Consider the following 23,239-nt stretch of genomic DNA (forward strand, 5'->3'; position numbering starts at 1 on the left):
ATACCTGATAAAAGTACATATATACTATTATATAAAATATATAGTTATATAATATATAATTATTCTATAATTATAATAGTATAATATAATATAACATATTATATTATATAGTATGTAATACTATATAATTATGTTACATATTATTATATATTATAATTTTTATTGTATATATGTGAAATATATACATACATTATAAATTGGCTCTATGGACCTTTAGAGGATTTATGGTAAGCTTTTGTGTATTTGTGTGTGTATTTTGCTGAGGGAAAATGGTCTATAGCTTTTCTTTAATTCTCAAAATGGTCTCTGATCACTCCCTTTGTAACCATCAGACAAAATTGGTTAGGAAGCCATGTGTACAGCTATATAGTCCAATACGGTAGCCCTTAGCCACTCATGCCTATTGAGTACCTGAAAAAGTAGCAAGTATGAATTGAGATGTGCTATAAGTATAAAATGCACCCTAGATTTTGAAGAATTAATATAAAAAAGAAGATCTAAAATATCTCAATGATTTGTACATTGATTATATGTTGAAATAATGTTTGCAACACAGTGGGTTAAATAAAGTATATTATTAATTTCACCTGTTTTTGCTTTTGCTAATGTAGTTACTTGGAAATTTTTAAATTACATATGTGGCTCACACAACATTTCTATTAGATGGCACACTGCTTTGGTAAGAATCAAAGCTGATCACAGACAGTTTGCTTATTCTAAGAGACAAAAAAAAAATTTATAGTAGTTCCAAAATTGGATTATAAGAGATTTTAGCAAAATGTCAGACTATGTCTAAACATAACAGGGTTAAAAGTACTGACTTAAACTATGTCAAATATTCCAGCATAATTTCTTTTAGAGAACCATTAATTTGGAAAGAAAAGTCTGATGTTAACTCTGGAATACTGCCATCCATATTTGCAGATAATACACGTGCATTTTGGTAAGAACCTTAGGACCATGATAGAAGAGAGGATCCTGCAGTGCAGTTATACCACCCCACCCATTCTAGGGGTCCCGAGTGAACATTTTCCCCCTTTCATCCTTATCCTCATTTCACCCACCTCTCACCTTCCAACTTAGGCCAACAATGACTCAAAATAAACTTTTGCTTCAGCACATAAATGTTACATTTTAAGAGCCCAGAAAATGTAATGGGAAACATTTACAATGAAATATCTTCAGGGAAACTGTAATTCCCTACCATTAAAAGTAAATGTGTCTGGTACTTTGATCCATGAATCTAATTAGTCCTCACCAACCCTTATTTCGTGCCTATTACAGCCCTTATTTTATAGATGTGGAAAGAGGTTCAGAAAGGTTGACTTGTTGGTCTTCGAGAAACAGAACTACTGTCTTATTCTCTGCTGTGTACTTGGAAGCCAGTACTGGGGTTGGCATATAAATGCTCAATGAATGGCCATTTGGCTGATCAGTGACAGTTTACTGATTCCAATATAAGGTTTCTCTCTAAAGTGTGTCTGATTACAACCTTGCTTTTCCTAATAATACCACATGCTGAGAGGTGTACTAAATTTTTCAAATTTTCACATAAATTAATGGGATATAAATATTTCGATTCTCACCTATCAACACAACTTTTGTGTACTTTTTTGGGAATAAAGTACAGAACACCTATCGCTCTCTCTGTGTCATTCTCCACAAGGGCCTTGATCTCCGTTGCTTTTGCTTCTTGGAGTTGGGGGTTTTCTCCTTGACCCCATCTTGGCTGCCTCTCCTCCTTTGTGTTGGAAAATGTATGTCCAAGAACGTTTCTCTAAAAGTTTTGAGCTTTGCTTACAGGTTAGAAACACTAGATCTAAGCTCTTGAGAGCTGAGTTCATCCAGGAATCCGCATCCAGGGGAGAAATTCTTGCAGCAAGAATTCCTGTCCCATTCAGCTTGTGAGCCGAGTTGAGCCTCGCGCAACTGCTCACATCCATTCGCACGCCCCGACGCGCTCGCGCATACCACAGTAGGGTGAGTCTCGGCCTCTCCCGGAGCCTAACCTAAGTCCTGAGAGGAGGTCCCACCTGGTCCCCACCCCTTCCCCAACAATACTTCGTCCGCAATCCCGGAAAGGCAAAGCAAACACAGTCCCTTCCCGTTCCTGCCCAGGCACGATCGCTCCTATTTACCGTCTTGTACCACCAGCTTGCGAACGCCATGGCGATAACCGGTTTGCTCAGAGCCGTGCGGCGGAGGGCCCGGCGGAGACGCGGTGTGCGGTACAGAAGGTGGAGGGTTCTCACTTCGCCTGCTTGGAGCGGACGCGCTCTGAGCTCGGCGAGCCCCGCAGCTGTCAGGGGGGAGGGCAACGGGGCGGTGCCCGATGCAGGCCCCGCCCCGGCCGGCTGGCCCCGCCCCGCCCGATTTGGCTCGAGGCTGGTTAGGGAAGATGTGTTATTTCTCCAGGCAGCCACGCCCTGCAGCCTGGGCTTTAGACGGAAAAGAGGATCCCGCGGTCCAGTTAAACCACCCCACCCACTCTAGGGGTCCCGAGTGAACTTTTTCCTCCTTTCATCCCTATCCTCATTTCACCCACCTCTTACCATCCAACTTTTCCCGGCGCGGGCCAGCCCCTGTTGAGTTTGTGCCACGCCCAGTGCACTTGGCCCCAGTCCGGGAATAACCTGCCACCACCAGCCACCTGCCCAGAGGCGGGCACTGAGCCCCGCGCCCTATTCCGGCCTGGGAGGGGGCGCACGGTTCTGGAGGCCAGACAGGTTACGCCCAGAAGAGGTGTCCCGCGGCTATGGGCCCTGGTCTCCCAGCGCCCAACCCTGTGGTTCCCGCAGGAGCGCCACTCACCTCCTGGGTTTGGCGGGCCGCTGCAGCGCGCCGGGGCCGCGGGGAGGCCGCGGGCTTCTGGCCCGGCTGAGACATAGCAAGGCCGCTGCAAACGCTGCCTTCGCGAGGGCGCAGCGGAGACTAGAAGGGAGGGCCAGGCGGGGAGCTCTGGGAGGGAGGAACGGAGCAGAGGGCCGGCGGGCGCGCCCGTGAGGCAGCTTTTCCGACCCAGCCCTGAGCCCGAGCGGGGGCTCCCCCTCGCACGGCTGGGTCCTCCCCTTCCTGCCCGCAGCTGGCGGCGGCCCCCGCTTTAGCGGTACAAGGCTCCGGGGCTGAAATTTAACACCCTCGGCCCCGTTAGCCTCACCCAGGGATCCTCCCCTCCTCCCAGGACTTTGCTGCTCCCGTGGGTTGCGGGAAGGAGGGGCTGGAGGTCTCAGGGTTCCTCCTTGGACTTGACCAGACTTAGCTTGCAGTTGTGCAACGGGAGAGCGAGACCCGGGCGTGGCCAGTCTACGCCTCGACCCTTCTTAAAAATCTCCAGAATTAGACCCCTTTTCTGCTATCTGCCCTGGTTTAGTTTGGAGAAGAATTTACCGACTTAAATCCTGGACCGCCTAGACAAGGAAGCGGATCACAAAAACAAATTGGTCTGTGCGTGTGTTTGTGTAGATGTGTGTGTTTGTGTAGGTTGTGTGCGCGCTCCTGTGCATGTTTTATGTCGTCTCTCTTTGGTGGCTTTTTTGGGCAGGGGGTCGCGATTTGAAAGTTTAGAAACGTTTAAGGGTAGGAAGCCCAAGGTTCCAATCCAAACCAAATAGTCCACAATTTAAACCTCTATAGGCTTTCTGGATCCTGGCTGGGTTTTGTTACCGAGGCTGAAGTGTTTTTTGTCTTTGGCTCATCTTAAACCGCACTTCCTGGTTTGGGCCTGTAAGTGAAATGTAACAAGCCTGTCTAGAAAATGCTCCTCTGCGGAGACTTTGGCCATCGGTTGCTGCGGATTTGTGCTCAGACCTGACAGAAAAAAACCTGTTTCCCAGCAGTGACAATGACACTTTGGGCCTGGGGGTGGCCTCTGTCTGCAGTGTTGTGTTTTAGACAGTTGGAGAGAGAGAAGCCAGATTGTAGGAAAAGATTTGTCATGCTACATTGAGCTTGGCAGGATGAATTCTTGTTTCCCTCTCCTCTCTCATTTTTAGGGATTTTGACTTCTTTTACTGGCTAGCAGCTTTCTTGATGCGGGGAGGAGAGAGGGGTGATTTAAATGGATTTCCTTTTAAACAGTTGTTTACTTATTACCATTTATACCTAGTAGTTCCAACACACAGGCTACCAGCTTAGAATTTTTAGGTAAAAATGTAACAACTTCGACAAGGGGTCTATGATTGTCCATTCAAGGAAAATCAATTGATAGTATGAATTACATTCATAATTGGGGAAATATGTCATAAGCCTGAAAAAATGACTTGCAACTAAACACCTAAAGTAATTTAAAACACACACACACACACACACACACACACACACACACCAAAACTAATAGGAGCCAGGTATAGGCAGCCCCACCTGTGGTCCCAGGAACTGAAACATTTCCTTACTTCAGAGCCTAGAGAACCTAGGTTCAGGTTTTAAAATTTATTTATTTACTTTGACAGAGAGGGAGAGAGGGAGAATCCCAAGCAGGCTCCATGCTGTCAGCACACAGCCAGACGCGGGGCTCAATCTCACAAACTGTGAGGTCATGACCTGAGCTGAAACCAAGAGCTGGGATCTTAACTGACTGAGCCACCCAGGTGCTCCAAGGTTCAGGTTTTAGATCCGGATGAATAATGGTTGGTTGATTAAAATTTGAGGTATTTTTCTGACAGAGTATTTAAAATTGAACTTATACCAGTTAGTTTTACACCTCTTAAAAGTCTTCCTTGTAAAGAACTGTGAAAGAAATTATAGAAGGAATGATATAAAGATGAAAATACACATTCCCTGCCCTCCAGGTACTTAGAGTTTTGCTGAAGTCATATGGCATTTGTAATGCATGATCATTTGGGTGACATTGAGAGACATACAGGTATGAATAAGTACAAATCTATTTTGGGAGTTTGGGGTTCTGTGGGTTTTGGTGATTATAGGAAGAGAAAGGAGGCTTGAGTGGACTGGCTGCATGGTGGGATGTGGACAGAAGAGGGATGGGGCAGTTCAGGAAATATAAAAGAGCCTACCTGCCTGGCTGGAGCTGCTGGTCCAAGTTTAGGAGTAATAAATCCATTTATCAACTTACTATTTACTGAGCAGTAACTGTAGTAGGTAGTATAATTGATATGAAAATCTACAAGAGATAATGACATTAGCCTTCAGGCTTTGCTTGAGAGTTGGAACTCACATAAGCAGAAACAATTTTGAGCTAAACTGTGCATTAATGACTATGAGTAAAGAAGAATTACAAATAAGTTGAAGGATGGTGTTTTCACTTGCTCTATGGTCCGTGAGAAATTTGAACTTTGATACCACGCCCAGCATTTGAGCATCTTAGGGAAGCTCATTTTAAGTATATATGGCAACTTGTGCTACATTTTTATTTGTACATATTTTAAGTACCTCATTCCTTTACTCAGTAACAGGATGACTGCAATGTGTCAGACTCTGGAGGTACCAAGGACCTCACGGTCTAGGGGGAAAGGCAAATAAATCCACCACTACATGACCGTGGGATAAGGGAAAGGGCTGGCAAAGATATTCCGGCAGAACTATGGGACTTCTGGCTCTGATGCAAGGGTGGGCTGGCTGGGGAGGAAGGGAGCTCAGGGGCTGCTTCCTCTCCTGATGTTTGACTTGAGTGAGTTGGAAACCTCCTCCAATCAGCCTTCACATTGTATGTCCTCTTTATCCCCACTGCTGCTGGAGCTATTGAGGACCCCATCGCTTTTCATCCAGAAGCATGTAAAATGAGAAAAACAAAGACGTGATGGAGTCCAGAGAAGAAGCCAGTGGAACCTGAGAAGGAGCTAGAGTGAGGCAGAAGGAATCCAGTAAAGAAGTAAGCACCAGAGGCCAAGGAATGAGGGGTTTCTAAAAAGAAGGGCTGGTCCACAGTATGAAATTTCACTCAGGGGCACCTGGGTGGCTCAGTTGGTTAAGCCTCCGACTCTTGATTTCAGCTCAGGTAGTGATCTCACAGTTCCTGAGTTCCAGCCCTGTGTCAGGCTCTGCCCTGACAGCAGGGAGCCTGTTGGGGGTTCTCTCTCTCCTTCTCTCTCTCTGCCCTCCCCTACTTGTACTCTCTCTCTTTCTCTCTCTCTCCTCAAATAAATAAATAAACACTTAAAATTTCACTCAAAAGTTGCATCAGACAACGTATGAAGAGTGTCTATTAGATCTGACAACTGAGAGGGTTTTGGTAACCCAGCCAGGGGGTGAGATTGAGGAGGACTCAGAGTAGTTTTCTGAGGTACTCACAGTTTGAATAGTCCCCTTCCTTTGGTTGATATTTCTTTCTACAACACCACATATTTCTGGAATGGAGGTTACCTCCAGAAAGCCTGTACCTTCTGGCTGATGTCCAAGTGCCTGCCAGTCCCACCAAAACTTACCTGTCCTGTCTGCCATCTTGAGACTCTCAGCCAGGTTTGCTTCACTTTGTAGTGACATTTTCCTGAGTAAACCAGAGGAAAAAAAAAAGAAAAAGGAAAAAAGAAGCATCCTTGCAAATAACCAAAGATGTAGGAATAATATGCAAAGTTTCAGACCCTCCTTTCCCTTATAACATGTGTGTATCTAGGAACTTCATGATTCTGACTGTTGAATTATCCAGAAGAATGGCTTCAGTGGTGAAGTTCTGTGATAAAGGGGATGAAGAGGTGCTAGTCAGTAAGAGAATGCCTTTAGATCACAGGAGTTTGGCCATGTGCTACGGTCTGAATGTTGTTGTGCCCCCCAAATTCCCATAATAAAATCCTAATGCCCAATGTGGTGGCATTAGGAGGTGGGGCCTTTAAGAGATGATTAATTCATGAGGGCGGAGCTCTCATGGAGATTAATGCCCTTATAAAAGATGTCCCAGGAGAGCTCCTTTGCCCTTCCTGCCATGTGAGAATACAATGAAAAGTGTGCAGCTAGGAAAAGTCCCCTCGCTCAAACTTACTGGCACCCTGATCACAGACTTCCAGCCTCCAGAGCTGCGAGAAGAACATTTCTGTTATGTTGTGTAAGCTCTCCAGCCTGTAGTACTTTTTTTTTTTTTAACAGTTTTTTAAATTTATTTTGAAAGAGAATGAGAGAATGCTGAAGGGGCAGAGAGAGAGGGAGAGAGAGAGAATCCCAAGCAGGATCTGCACCATCAGTGCAGAGCCTGATGCAGGGCTTGAACTTACGAACCGTGAGATCATGATCAGAGCCAAAGTTGGACGCTTAACCAACTGAGCCACCCAGGCACCCCTTTTGTTATAGCAGCCTGAATGGATGAAGATACCTTGCTTCTCAGATCATGTTGGGCTTGTGTATGGGTGGCCGATGGGGTGGCAAGAGGGAGAAAGAATGGAGATGGAAGGATGGAGGGACAGAGGATGAAGAAAGCAAAGAGAATAAGCAGCAGATGAAGTCATCTTTCAAGTTTTCACTGTTACCAAACAGGAACTTGCATCACACACATACCCATAGCTAGTCCCTCATGTTTTATTTCTCATCCTTTAGTGCCTGCAGATAGTAAAACACCTGCAGAATACCTTCAGGTCTTGTTCTTCAGCCTATTTGTTGTCAGTGTGGACCGAAGAGGACTGAGATCATACCTCCTTTTCAGGGCTTTATTAGGGAGTACTCAAGGGATCAACATCTGTGGGAGGGAGGGAAGGATGGGTCAACAGAGAAGTTGAGCTGGGGTGCAGATCCAGTAGAAGCCTCCCATAACAACCCTGCAGGGAATGACCACCAGGACAGGAAGCCCTTCAGAACGGTTGGGGGCTGGTGAGAGAGGGCTGAGTCCTTTCAAGCCTGCATCACTGTTCTTGGGTATGGCCAGGAGTGAGGGAGCATGGCTTCCAGGGAGGGAAGTGACTCCCTTAAGCTGTATAACCCCCAAAGGAGCTGAGAGATGAGGGCTGTCTGCTGGGGCACTCCTAGGAGCTGGAATAAGGGCTTTTGTATTCCTGAAGGGGATTTGGATAGCTTATCACACACATTACAGTCCTCAGTGCGATAGAACACCGTAAAACTTGGCAAATAGTATTGAGGAAGGAATTGATATTACCAAAGTACGCTGTCACGTTGCTATGCAACTAAACAATAGGTCTGATGATATTACCCATTTAATTAAATTTCTCCCCCTTTTACGATGACATTTGCCTTCCAGAGGGGTCACTGAAGAACAATTTATTTCACAGAGCAGCCATGCCGTGAATACTGCCATCTAGATACATGGAAACGACAATTTTAAAATTTGACTGCAAAGAATGGTTAGAAATAAAGGGAAAATAAAATTTTTATTTTCTAGTTTTGTTTAGTTGTTTTAAAGCAAAAAGCAAAAAAAAAAAAAAAAAAAAGATTGCTCTATAGGTCATTTGCTAGTAAGCTATAAGCCTTCAGCTGTCTTCCACCTTCCTTACTAATTCCCTTAGGTCTGTGTCTCTGCATCCTCGGGGGTATGGGTCCCTGAAAACAGTTCAGTTCTGAGTCAGTATACTCTTGGGGCCAACAACTGACTAGTGCTGTATGAATCATCTCTCTTCCTTGTTTACAGTCCTTGATGGTTCCTTATTGCCAACAGAATGAAGTTTAGATCCCTTAACATGGCCTCCCAGGGCCTGCAGGGTCTGGCTTGTGCCTTCATGGGGCTGTGCTCCAGGCATGCCCTTCTGCTTTCAGATCCTGGAACATTCTTGGCTCTTCCCAGTTCTGCCTTTGCTCATTTCCCACCCCCCTGGAGCACTCCTCCCTTCCCTTTTCCAAAGCACTAACTTTTGGCAACCGTGCATTACATTGTAGCTGTCTATTGTCCATATCAAGTCAAAGATTCTGACAGCCTAATCCTAAATGCAGCTTATATTTAAATAAAAAGTGGTCCAGTGGTCCAAAAGTAACTAAAAGCATTTTCATCTTTACTGCAATCCTTTTACTGCAATAGAAAATTCCCGAGTGGGTCCACAATCTGAACACTCAGCAAAACATCTTTAAAAATCCTTTTCCTTTTTTATTTTTATTTTTTAGTTTATTTTAATTTTTAAAATATTTATTTTTTGAGAGAGAGAGAGAGACAGAGAGAGAGAGAGAGAACATGTATGTGCATACATGCAAGCAAGCAGAAGAAGAGCAGAGAGAATCTTAAGCAGGCTCCACATCCAGCCAGAACCTGATGCATGGCTTGATCTCAAGACCACAAGACCATGATCTGAGCCAAAATCAAGGGTCAGATGCTTAATCAACTGAGCCACTCAGATGTCCCCCCAAATCCTTTCTCTTTCTATCTTAGTTCCATTATTTCCTCCATGCTCCAAAACTTTTTCTATAAACCCTCCAAATCGAACCAGAAGATGTTCTTTCCTTGTTTCCTTCTGTGATGATATAATTCTTCCTAGAAGGCCCAATGGAGGTGAAATCTTTGTGCATATTAATATGTTCTTTGATCCCAGTCATACTGTGTATTTGTACCCACTACTAGACCTTGTAATGAAAAGGGTCATTTCACATAGGCGCATAGCCAGGTTACTTTCAATTTTTCTCTCCCTTTTTTCTCTTTCTCCTTAGGGAGGGGACCCTACCACACTAGACTTTGTGATGAAAAGGGTCATTTCAGTCTTATTCCTAGAACTTGAGACTATGCCTGGCACATAATATGTCCTCCCTAAACACTTATGGGATGAGTAAGAACATATTGTTTTGGTTTTTTTTTTTCCCCCAGGCTAAACTTCTTTCTTCAAAAGATAAAAGACATAGACTGGGGAATTTAGGAAGATACTTGAAGTAGGAAATCTGATCATATAAGATTAGAAGGTCAAGAGAACTGTCTAAACACTTGGTGGTACTAATGGTACTGAATGGCTCTCACAGTTGATACAGTAAATATGTAGAAAACATATAGTATTTACTATATATTAGAAACTTTTTAAAAAAATTAAATCCAAGTTGGTTAACATATAGTATAATAATGATTTCAGGACTAGAATTTAGTGATTCATCACTTACATATAACACCCAGTGCTCCTCTCAACAAGTGCCCTCCCTAGTGCCCATCACCCATTTACCCCATTCCCCTACCCACCTCCCCTCCAGCAACCCTCAGTTTGTTCTCTGTATATAAGAGTCTCTTATGGTTTGTCTCCCTCTCTGTTTTTATCTTATCTTTGCTTCCCTTCCTCTAGGTTCATCTGTTTTGTTTCTTAAATTCCACATATAAGTGACATCATATGATATTTGTCTTTCTCTGACTTACTTCACTTAGCATGATACACTCTAGTTCCATCCACATAGTTGCAAATGGCAAGATTTTATTCAAGTTTTTAAGGACTTTGCATAAATCTGCATATATTCATTCATTGCACCCTTAGGAAGTAGGAAACATGCTATAGAAGAGGAAACTAAGGCCCAGAGAGGTTGAATTTGCCCTGGGTTACACAGCTGCTAAGTGACTCTGTTAGCATTTGAATCAAGTGGTCTAGCTCTCTAGCTGGTGCTCCTCATCACTTCTCTGTATTTATTCTTTGCTATATATACAAAATAAAACTTGTCATGGAATTTGAAATGGAATGTTTATATATGGATGGGATGTATAATGCGTTGGGATGGGGATTATATTTTTTAAAAAATTATATTAAAAAAAAATTTTTTTAATGTTTATTTATTTTTGAGACAGAGACACAGCGTGAACAGGGGAGGGAAGAGAGAGAGGGAGACACAGAATCTGAAACAGGCTCCAGGCTCTGAGCGGTCAGCACAGAGCCCGATGCGGGGCTTAAACCCACCAACTGTGAGATCATGACCTGAGCCGAAGTCAGACGCTCAACCAACTGGGCCACCCAGGCACCCGGAGATTATATTTTTAAATGAGTGGTTTAATACCTGGAGTGATAAAAGTTAATTTTTCTAAGGTACTTTAGCTATCTGTTCTTCAGAGTGTATCTGGAGAATATAAAAATAATACTAGCCAGTTACAAAAGGTTATATATCATTCATTTATATGAAATGTCAGAATAGGCCAATCTATAGAGACAGAAAGATTAGTAGTTGTTTAGGGTTGGGGGGGGGGCACTGGTTGTGAGGACAGGAGGGTGATAGCTAAAGGGTTTGGGGTTTCTTTTTGAGGTTATGAAAATGTCCCAAAATTGACTGCTGATTTACATGTCTATTAAGATACTAAAAACCACTGAAATTTATAGTTAAAACAGGTGAATTGTACAGTATATAAATCATATTTCAATTAAGCTGTTATAAAAAAAAAAAAAACAAACTCTTTCTTATAAACCTTGTCCTTAACATGAGGACTTGTGTGAATTTCAAAAGGACACTTTAAGATCCTCCTACAAGGATGGTCGCTTACTCTTCTCCATACTCACTGACATTTGCAATTTCTCCAAGACATTTTAAAAAGGTACTCATAGCAAAAGTAATTTTGTTACTTGGCAGATTCACATTTCATGTTGATCAGCCACTTAAGGCAGGAATGAACTGTAGGAAAATTATCTTTAGGACTTAAAAATGGTCATTTCAAATGAAATTTTATTTAAAATATTTTAGGGGTGTTTATTCTCAGAATATTCTTGTTAAATATCAAATTAATTTTATTTTTTTTTAACATTTACTTTTGAGAGAGACAGAGCACAAGTTGGGGAGGGGCAGAGAGAGAGAGAGGGAGACACAGAATCTGAAGCAGGCTGTAGGCTCCAAGCTGTCAGCACAGAGCTTGATGTAGGGCTCAACTCACAAACCAAATCAGATGCTTAACTGAGTGAGCCACCCAGGCACCCCTGAAATTAATTTTCTATTAAAATTTTGTTTTGGAATAATTTGGGGCAAGGGGGAGAGAGAGAGAGAGAGAGAGAGAGAGAGAGAGAGAGAGAGAGAGAGCATCCCAAGCAGACTCCATACTCAGCACAGAGCCTGACACAGTGCTCGATCTCATGACCCTAGGATCATGACCTGAGCTTAAGAGTGGGATGCTTAACCAACTGAGCCACCCAGGTGCCCCTGGAGTAATTTTAGATATACAAGAAAGTTGCAAAGATTATCTTTCCAAAGTAGAGCATTCCCAGTTTCTGTTTCCCCTAATGTCACCATCTTACATCAACATGATACATTTGTCAAAATTATGAAACCAACACTGGTACATTGCTATTAACTAAACTGCAGACTTCATGTGGATTTCACCAGTTATTTCATTAAGGTCCTTGTTCTGCTTGAGATTCTGGTCTAGGATATCACACTGCAGTCATGTCTCCTTAGTCTCCTCTGTGGTCTGTGACAGTTTTTCAGGCTTTCCTTGTTTTACACAACCTTGGCAATTTTGAATTTGTGAATAGTGGTCAGATGTTTTGTAGAATTTTCCTCAATTTGAAAACAAATCTGATGTTTCTCTCATGATTAGGCTAAGACTTGCAGTTTGGAGGAACACTATACTAGTAACTGGCCTTCTTATCACATTGTATGGAGGATCCATGATATCCATGTGATTTATCAGTGATGATGTCAACCTCCATCACTGGGGTAAGGTCATGTTTGCCAGGTTTCTCCACTGAGAAGTTAACATCTCTCCCTTTCCATACTCTGTTCTTTGGAAGTAAGTCACTAAGTACACCCTACCTACCCAAATTATTCTTTTTTTAATTTTTTTAACGTTTATTTATTTTTGAGAGACAGAGAAAGACAGAGCACACGTGGGGGAGGAGCAGGGGGAGACACAGAGTCTGAAGCAGGCTCCAGGCTCCGAGCTGTCAGCACACAGCCTGATGTGGGGCTTGAACCCATAAACCGTGAGATCATGACCTGAGCCAAAGTCAGATGCTTAACTAACTGAGCCACCCAGAAACCCCCCAAATTATTCTTAAATGTAAAAATCATTCCTATTTTATATGTTTCAAATGTAATTCCACTTGTAAGATTTTCAAAGATTATTACAATTGACAAGGATTCTCTTTTTCTTAATCTCTCAATCTAAACTTTAAATTTTTAAGATTCTAGTGCTTTGGAAAGGTAGATATTCTAAACTGAATGTATAAGATAGTGTGACTGCTGCTTTCCAAGAGGTGAAATGTGAGTTTGTATAGTTCTTTCTAAATAATTATCTTTTTAAAGATGTCAGTGAGCGAGAAAACATTGTAAAAGCATCTCAAATTTTGTGTCAGAGGACAATATTTTTTACAATCTTACATTAGAAAGCTCTTTCTAAAATATGACACAGGGGCTCCTGTGTGGCTCAGTTAAATGTCTGAACCTTGATTTCAGCTCAGATCATGATCTCACCATTAGTGAGCTCGAGCCCCACATCAGGCTCTGCACTGACAGATACTGCTTGGGATTTTCTCTCTCTCTCCCTCTTTCTCTCTCTCTCTCTCTCTCAAAAATAAATTAAAAAATTAGGAAACAAAATAAAATATGACACAAAACCTAGAAGCCTTAAAGGAAAAGATTAAGAAAAGATTAAAAGATTAACAAAAAGGTAAAGAAAAGACTATATTAAAATTTTAAAATTCCTCATAGAAAATAAATGTGTAAATAAAGACAATCTACACATGACTACAAGCCAATAGTAGAATCAACAATTCAATAGAAACACTGCAAAGGATACAAATAGAGAATTCAGAGATAAAGGAATATAAATGTCTTATTACCATGTGGAAAGATGCTCCAATCTGATTCAAAATAAAACAAATACATATTAAAACCACAATCTGATCCCATTCTTATCCTATTAGATTGGGAAAAGCACAAAAGATTAATAATACATGGCACTGGCAATGTGATAGAGAAATAGGTCCCATCTCACATTGTTAATGGGAATATAAATTGATCCAACAATTTTTGGTTGGGAATTTGGCAAACATCTGTCAAAAATGTAAATGTGTATATCTTTTCACTAGTGATTCCATTTTTAGGAGTTTCTCTAACAAATACACTTGTATATACATATGTATAAAGACACACAAAAAAAACTGTTCTTTACAGCATTGTTCATAATAGTGAGAAACTAGAAACCAGCTAAATGTTTACCAGTAGGGAACAGCTAAATATAGTGTAAAACAACCACATAATAGGACATTATGCAGCCATTTAAAAAAGAGATTTCTGTGAGTTGATATGGACTCTTTTTATAAGATGTATTAGATGTATTAATAACTGAAAGAGGCAGTGTGAAGAATGGTATATATGGTATTCATAGTATATAAAATAATAAAAAAGAGGCATATATTTTATGAACTTTCTATAGAACCACATATGTATTCCTTGTGCTGGAATGTATTCCTTATGTATCTGGAATGATACATAACAAACTATAAATAATAGTTGCCTTTGGGGAGAAAATTGGGAGATTAGGGAGGTGAAGTGGGAAGGAGAGTTGCCTTTCACTGTCTTTTTTAAATTATTCAACTTATTTTTTAAAAATGTTTAATGTTCATTTTTGAGAGAGACAGAACATGAGTGGGGGAGGGGCAGAGAGAGAGGGAGACACACAATACTAAGCAGGCTCTAGGCTTGGAGCTGTCAGCACAGAGCTCTACATGGGGCTCAAACCCACAGACCCATGAGATCATGACCTGAGCCGAAGTTGGGTGCTTAACCAACTGAGCCACCCAGGTGCCCCTCAACATATTTTTTTTAAACATATACAGTATTTTTCTTTGTCATTTGAAGTTCTAGATAACCAATAAGTAAATATTACATATTAAGTGTATGTATAACATAGATTAAACTTTATCACTTAGAATTTCCAAAATTTTTAACTTTGTTTTCTTGAAATAAATTATGCTTCTGGAAATCACTTTCCAGAACTATGGGAGGGGATGGGAAAGCTTAACTGATGCCCAAATTCTCTGTTGTGAACTAGCAAAGGAAAAGTTGTAATAAATATACTAACCCCTCTGCTACCATTTTCTGGAACAATTCTGAGCCCTGGATTATTTTTGTTTCTGTGAGTTGCTTGGCTTTTCCACTAGGGGCAACAGTTATGTTTGTGATGGGTTAGGTGGAGGGGACACTTGAGTGGTTTGCTGTCTTAATGACAAATACAGAAGGAAAATCAACAACTCTCTTAACAGCTCAGTTCTCCATACTGCAGGCTCAACAGTACCCTTCTGGTTTCATTATACTGTGTTTGTTAATTAGATCCAGTTTAGCTCCAAAGGCATTGGTTGTTATTCAAATCCATATAACACTTCTGTGGTGAAAAACAGCCTCCTTGCAAAGAGGCTTCTTGGCTTTGTAAAACTGTTTTGCTTTAGTAGGATTTTCACTTAAATGAATTTTGGATTATTTCCTAAGAGGTATCACTTTGCTATACTGGCCAAAATCACTTTTTATGATTAGGCCAGTTTCCTTTTTCTTAGTGTAATGGGGTGAATTGTGTCCCTCCAAAAAAGATATTAACCCCATAGTTCAGAATACAGCTTTATATGAAAATAAGACTTTCCAGAAATAATCAAGTTAAAGTGAGGTTGCCTCAAACAGATCCTCCCCCAGCACCTTCAGAAGGGGCCTGGCCCTGCTGACACTGCATTTGGACGGCTAGGCTCCAGAAATGTGACACAATAAGTTTCTGTTATTCTAAGCCAGCTTTAACTCAGTTTATGGCTGTCCTGGCAAACCAATACACTCAGAATGGGGACTATTAGGACACAAGTAAAAAAGCCCCAGTTCAAAATGGGCTGTGGCCTTCTCCAGTTTTTTCCTATACTAGGAAATGCCCCCGGTGAATGTGAATTCTGATTGTAGCATTTAGTCTGGAAAGAGTAAACTACATTTTCAATTCAGGTTGTGTTTCCACAACATTCCTAGGAAGAAAGGCTAAAAATACCACTTTTCTCTGGGAAGACTAATCTACCTTTTAGTTACATTTCCCAGGAGGGTTTGAACCTTCTTATGCAAGTTGTTTCTTCTTCCCCTCTTTCAAAACTCACTTTCAGAACTTGTCTGAAAACTCACTTTCAGAACTTGTCTGAAAACTCACTTCCGCATCGGTCCTTCCAGTCTAACTCTTTCAGAATACAGTCACTTGGCAACACTCATGAATGCTCTACGTTGTCAAGTTTAGCCTCCTGACCTAACAAACCTATTTCTCACTGGGCATTGAAGCATTAGCACTTAAATTAGAATATTTGTATGTTATTTTTCTTTAAATGGTAAGGTCTTTGAAGGAGGGTTCTTTCAGTAAGTGCTAATAAACATAATGGTTAAAGTGTATAGAGTACTTACTCTGCCTGTGAATCTGGGAAAGAATACACACACACACACACACACACACACACACACACACACACACATACTTATTCATTAAGAACACAGAGCCAGGAATTCATCACAGGTTGTACTGACTCTATAGTCCCAGCTCTGGGAATCATACTCAATAAAGATGGCCTGTTAAGCCACATCTGACTAATCTAGCAGTGAGTTCATCTGTCTTGCTCACTGATTTATCCCCAGAGTCTAGAAGAGTGTCAGCACACGGCAGGTACACTATTCATACTTTTGTTGCAGGAGTTGTTGGTACCTCCACACAAGTATAGCTATGCTATAGAAATAGAGGCAATCATACGGAAAGAAACCTCTCTACTCCTATTAGTAGGCTGAACTGTCTAAAATTGCCTATATTCAGAATTTTCAACCTACAGAGGTGGCAGTTTCATACAGTTTAATATCATACAATTGCTAAAAGGACTTAAAGTTGATAAAAGGCTCAGCTTTTTGCTGCTTGATTTGTTTTTAAAAAAGATTTGTTTGCTTCATGTCAGAAAGCCTCAGATTCCTGCTGTAGCCCTTGGTTTCTGCCCAGGACGGTGCATTACTGTGTTTCTTTCACTATGTTTTCCTGGCCTGAGTGGCTGTCTGATGTTGCAATACTTTGTTTCAGTAGGCATGATTAAAGTTCTTTTTCCATGAAAGGCCACTGATGCTTGGGACTGGAGGTGTAGCTTCCCCCAGAATCCATTATTTACCATGTCTCAAAAATTTGAAGTCCAGGAACCAGATTTCTAAGTCCTTCTCCCTCAGTGATCTGCTTTGTGGCCTAGATCAAGCCACCTTTGCAATCTCGGTTTCTGTCTTGATAAAGTGTGTCTGAGGCAGTGCACATGTCTGTCCAAAGAGTCCTGAGAGCCATATTATTTGATCCTATCTCCACTCTGTGGCATGTCCTGAATTGATCCTCTAATTTTCTTATCCCCTCTTCAGTGTCCTCTTTGTGAATTTCCCAACTCATTTGAGCTCGGAAAGGTATAGTTACCTTGCTGTGTGAGGTGGGAGAAAGGGCCTGAGTCACTAACTGCCATCTATGATTTTCACCCATCTCCCTCTGTTCAGCCATGTCCTACCTTTAAACCCTCAACCTACAAAGTGACATTCCACCTCACTTGCTTGTCAGTAGATTCTCTGCAGGCTCGCAGGATGTAAAAGTCACTTTCCACCATTTCACTTCCACTTGCCTTTTTCTACAAATGTGTTGGTCTCATATCTGTTCCATTGTCTCCTGTTCCATTCTTTTCAGCCTCGTGGGTTTATAATCTGCCTATTTGTTTTAAATTCATTTACTCTCCTTTTAGTGGGGCTTCAGGAGAGAGAAGAAATAAAGACATGTGTTCAATCTGTGCATAGATCAAAAGTCATTGAAACATATTTTTTAAAATAATAGCCCTGCAAGGTATGGATTAGTAGGCTTGTTTTACAGATAAAGACACCAAGACTCAGACAGATTCAGTAAATTGCCTGAGAGCTCACAGCTAAGGACCAGAGCTGTGATTCATACCTATGTTTAATTGAGTCTAAAGCCCGTGTGTGCCCTTTAGCAGCACAGAATCCTACCTGCCATAGTTACCTGAAGAGAAGTCAGATGACCACTATTAGGGCCAGTCCTAAGAAGACACATGATTCAAGTCATGCAAGATCTAGACCACCCTGAAGTGCCTTCCAACTCTGGTTGTATTGTTTCCTTTTGCTTTGATAATCAAAGCAAATGGGTGACAGAGATATTTTTAAGCAAAGATAATTGACTTAATATCATTTTAGCTGGAACATTAAATAGTGCTCAATTAAAATCCTGGGAGAGAGACATAAGGAAGAAAACTGAACTGAGTAATGCATAGTACCTAATTATAAATCTGTCTACAGATACAATTAGCCCATGGTCATATACAAGGAAGAAAATGTATGTTTAGATGACTCCATGGTGAAGCCTTTACTTAAGTGCCCTGTGTCATAAAGCATGCTGATAGCACTCAGCCAAAACCACTGAAGGAATGAATTATATACCATTTGTTTATATTTTAAGATTCACAGTTGACAAGCATTATTGCACATGTGATCATCTTGCTTATATTAAAATGATGCAATGGAAAATATAAGATGTAATACTTGAAGTGTTCCAGAGGAAAAAAAGCTTGGGGGCAGAAATGGTGGTCACAGGGACTCCAATAATAAAAAGCTGAATGCTGTATCTTTCAGGAGTACACATACATAATATAAGCTCTTATATGACTTTACTCAGATGTTAATAAGAATAAGTTAATCAGTTAACAACTTATTGTTATATCACAATTAAGGGACAAGAAAAATGAAGAGTAAGAAAAAACAAGAAAGTATGATATGAATCTTCAAGTATATTGCAATATGTTTGAGGCTAACCAAAAAAGAGGCTAATCTCAGTAAATGAGAAGAGAACAATTCAAGAGTCTATAGGTTTGTTCTAACTTCTGGGAAGACTCAAATTTATACAAGTCCTTAAAAGTCAGATCCAGGAACTTAGACTTTTCCTCTAATTAATTTTATTATACATTTTTTATTGTAAAAATAATTAAGAAAACATAAACCAGGGGGTACTTGGGTGGCTCAATCAGTTAAGTGTTTGACTATTGCTTTTGGCTCAGGTCATGATCTCATGGTTCATGGCTTCGAGTATCCTTGTCAGCCTCTGCCCTGGCAGCAAGGAGCCTGCTTGGGATTTTCTCTCTCCCTCTCTCTCTGCCCCTCCCCCACTCATGCTGCCTCTGTCTCTCTCAAAATAAATAAATAAACTTTAAAAATTAAAAAAAAGCATAAACAAGGAAAATAAAACTAAGATAAAATTACCCCCAAATCCCAACACAGTTAATTTAGTGATATATAGCTTTATTGATAGCTCTGTAATGTACATGTGATTTTGTAAACACATTTTCCATATAACGTAGGATCTTGAGCATTTTTCTTTTTTTTTTTTTTTTTTTAATTTTTTTTCAACGTTTTTTATTTTATTTTTGGGACAGAGAGAGACAGAGCATGAACAGGGGAGGGGCAGAGAGAGAGGGAGACACAGAATCGGAAACAGGCTCCAGGCTCCGAGCCATCAGCCAAGAGCCCGACGCGGGGCTCGAACTCACGGACCGCGAGATCGTGACCTGGCTGAAGTCGGACGCTTAACCGACTGCGCCACCCAGGCGCCCCTCTTGAGCATTTTTCTATGTCAGTATGTATGTAGTGGAAATCTTTCAAAGAGATAAGAAAAGGAAGAGAAAAATGTGGGGAAGTGATTGGCTAGGTCTCACAGTATGTGGGGTTATGCTGGGCCTGAAGAGTGTGCAGGATTTAGACAGACAGAGGATGACACTTTCCAGAGAGAACACCAATGTGAAAAACTTCAGGGAAGGGGATGGAACATGGCTCATGCATGGCCCACTGGGGAGACCTGCCCTGGGAGATAGCTGGCGTCCTCTGTAGAAGGGTGGTTGAGGCTAGAAGAAGGCAGGTTGGCAAAGGGAAGTTTTAGGACAACTTTGCTTCCTCCTCTCTAAGCATCAAACAGGGAGGAATGGATTTGAATCAGCCAAATGGGAATACCTTTCCTAAAAAAGAGAATTGTTGAAAGTGATGTGCAGTGGTGAGAGGAGGGGTTTTCTAGTTAATCTATGACATTCTCAAGACTCTTCTGTTGTTCAGCAACAGAAAAAACCCAGGGCACTAGCTAAAACAAAAAGATGGGCAGGTCAGTTCCCAAGATATAAGAGACCTTCCAGGACTAGAGCTGGAATGCAACTGGACCTCACTTGAGCTGGCAACTCATAGCTAGAGGGCTACAGGCAAGCTGGCCTTCCTCTATCTCCATCTCACCTCCCTGCTTTCCTTGTGGATCTGCCAGATTTTCCTCTGCAGGTTGGACTGCTGGAATGTCAGTTGCCACAGTGAATCCTAGGTCTATAAGCTCCATGTCCCAGTTATACTACTTAGAATTTTTTTTTTTTGCTGTCTCCTTCTTAATTTCTTTGTCTGGTCCCACCTCCCAATGAGGAAAGCAAACCTGTTTGGGTCAGTTCAGGTCAGGTCTACCCTTGATCCAGTCAACTGTGAGAGGGAGGAAGGGACTGAGTAATGGGGCCCTATTAGCCCCTGGGATGCTATTCCAGAGGAGGAAGAACTGGAACAGGCTGATAGGATTCTCCAAATGTCCTTGGTATGTACTCACAGCTCTCTCCTCTCCAGAAATTAGTGGATCTCTCTGCCTCTCTCTCTTTTTTAATTTAATATTTATTGATCTATTTACCTAGAGAGAGAGAGAGAGCATACACATGTACTCTCAGGGGAGGGGCAGAGAGAGAGAGGGATAGAGAGAATCCCAAGCAGCCTCTACATTGTCAGCAGAAATCTTGAGATCATGACCTGAGCCCAAATCAAGAGTCTACTGCTTAACCAATTGAGCCACCCAGGCACCCCTTGAAATTAGTGGATCGCTTATGTTTTGGGTTTTTAATAATCAAGATTATGCAAGTGCCCAAAATGACTTTGAGTATTAAAACCAAAGACATAATGTTCCTCAACCAAAGGAAAGGAAATATGGACACATGATGAGCTCACAGGCCATTGAAGAGCTTCTTAGAAAGAGCACATTGTCCTGATATGACAATCGGAGTCTGAAACAACAGAAATATAGAGAAAAAACAAAAATAAAACTAAATCCAACACCATTAACTATGTAATGTGAAGTGATTTGCACCAGGTAGATCACAAAAGATGACCAAAGAGAGATGGTTTTAGGTATATGTTGTCACACAAAATCTTGCTCGGCACGATGGCTTTACTTGCTTGGTTAAATCTTACCCAAGTATTTGTCCTATCGTGTGGTTTGGGTGTGGTTGTAAAAGTCTGGGTGAGTCATGCTGATGACCAATTGTGGCTTTTTTTCCCACTACAGTGAAGAAATATGGCCTGCTCAGCATATCAGCCCAATCTAAATACCTTCAGGATATGCTATCGGAGAGTTATTAATGGGTAAAAGACATGCTGAGAGAAGAAATGAGGGCAAGGCCCAAGGAAAATTCAGATGACTACTTTTTGAGTAGGAGGGGTAGATTGAGATATACAGATAGAATAAGATCATTTGAAAATCTTCTATATCATAAGAATGTAATAACTCTTGTAAATAAAATTTGATTCCCATGAACCACTTGGTAAATCAGAAAGAAACAACACATTAAAGGATTGGTCTAGCTTTGCTAAGCATTTGAAGTGAGCTGTTTGCTGTGCAGAGAACTGGGCTGGTAAAATTTCTATGTAGATATGTAGATATTTCTATGTAGATATGTAGGTAAATTTCTATGTAGATAATTAACTCAGTAAAGTGGTATTTATGAGTGGGAGAAGAATGGAAGAGAAAAGCAGATTTTAAGGTATAACTTGATTTTCAGAGATACACTTGCCAGGCAGAATATGAAATTGTATGACTCAGTTTCCTGTGTGGCATCCAGGTCTCAAGGGCCATAAAAAAAAATGTCACTATCCTAGGATGAGAACAACTATAGGACTATGGGTCTGGATATTTATTATCATGAATACATCATCCCAAACTCATTTTCTTTGTTGCCTAGCAAAAGCTGGAATTATTTCAAATAACCTGCCTTTCTTTCAGAACAAACACAAATGAAACAAGTATTTCAATTAGATTCATATCCTAAGGAAATAATGAAAGAACCCATTCTTGGGAATGAAAACATTAGGGTGAATTCTGGCTTCCCACTAAGTCAAAGTTGTGGGTCTGGATCAGGCCTTTCCTAGAGGACTGCTCAGCTATGAATGACACTATGGTCTGGTGAATGTCTAGAATGCTGACTAAATGGGAATAGATCTAAAACATGCATCAAATGGATAGGACTGAGATTCAGCCAAAAATGATTTTTGCCTTCCAGAGGATACTCTGGGGTTAATTTTTTTTTTTAATTTTTTAAAAGTAATCTCAACAACCACCATGGGGCTCAAACTCACAACCTCAAGATCAAGAGTCACATACTCCACTAACTGAACCAGCCAAGAGCCCTTGGGATTTAGTTATTAAATTAATAACAACAAAAATGCAACATAATAATTGCAACCAACACAATTATCATACAGGAAGCACCATGCTACGTGCTTTAATACGTCACTATATTCAGCCTCCAGAATAACCCTAGGAAGTACATAGTCAGTTTTATTATCCACAGGTAACAGATAAGGGAACTGAGTTTCAGGGTAATTGAATAACTTGCTCAAGTTACAGAGTCAATAAGTGGCAGAGTTGGGATTTGAACCCAGCTGTGTGGATCTAAAGCTTGAATGCTTACCCATTATGCTGCTGTATTGCCAAACTATAATGGCCTCCAGAAAATGGAAGTGACATTCACTTTGGTGTTTACTTGGTTTTTTTCTTTACTTCTCTATAGGAATTCTGATTCAAGTATATATTTATAAAAAAATATCTACTTCTAATTCTTTTCTTAAATGAATTTTAAATTTTAGAATAGTTTTAAATTTACATGAAAGTTGCAAAGATACCATAGAGTTCTCATTAGTCTGCTCTAGTTTCTCCTGTTGTTAACATTGTATATTGCCTTGGTACATCTGTCACACCTAATGAACCAATGCTGGTATGTTACTGTTGACTACACTCCATACTTTATTGAACTTAGTTTTCCTTTGATGTCTCTTTTCTGTTGCAGGATCCCATCCAGGACACCTTATTGCATATGGTCATCATGTCTCATTAGGCTCCTCTGTGCTGTGACAGCTTCTCAAACTTTTCTCATTTCTGATGACCTTGATGCTTTTATTTATTTATTTATTTTATTAATTTATTTATTTTGAGAGAGACATCGACAGCATGAATGGGGGAGGGGGAGAGAGAAAATCCCAAGTAGGCTCCACACTGCTGTTTTTTTTTTTTTTTATTAACTTGTTTTATTTTTTATTTTTTTAAATTTACATCCAAATTAGTTAGCATATAGGGAAACAATGATTTCAGGAGTAGATTCCTTAGTGCCCCTTA

The 23,239-nt window shown here is 40.8% G+C and overlaps 1 protein-coding gene across 5 annotated transcripts in view; it reads right to left on the reverse strand.

Moving 5' to 3' along the window:
- CAST (calpastatin) overlaps positions 1-2,998 on the reverse strand; it is a 108,284-nt gene extending 105,286 nt beyond the window's left edge. For 4 of the 5 annotated variants that reach the window (XM_060635334.3, XM_060635333.3, XM_081796446.1 and 1 more), the window contains exon 1: positions 2,812-2,998. In XM_060635334.3, the coding sequence (XP_060491317.2) occupies positions 2,812-2,886 (75 nt within the window). In that variant the 5' untranslated portion in view covers positions 2,887-2,998. Of the gene's footprint in view, positions 1-2,138; positions 2,284-2,811 lie in introns of those variants that run through there. The other variant, XM_060635332.3, reaches the window with a different exon arrangement.
- Between the last annotated feature and the right edge of the window lie 20,241 nt (positions 2,999-23,239).

This window comes from Panthera onca, chromosome A1, assembly GCF_046562875.1.
Source record: "Panthera onca isolate mPanOnc1 chromosome A1, mPanOnc1 haplotype 2, whole genome shotgun sequence".
In the NCBI taxonomy this organism is placed as follows: Eukaryota; Metazoa; Chordata; class Mammalia; order Carnivora; family Felidae; genus Panthera; species Panthera onca.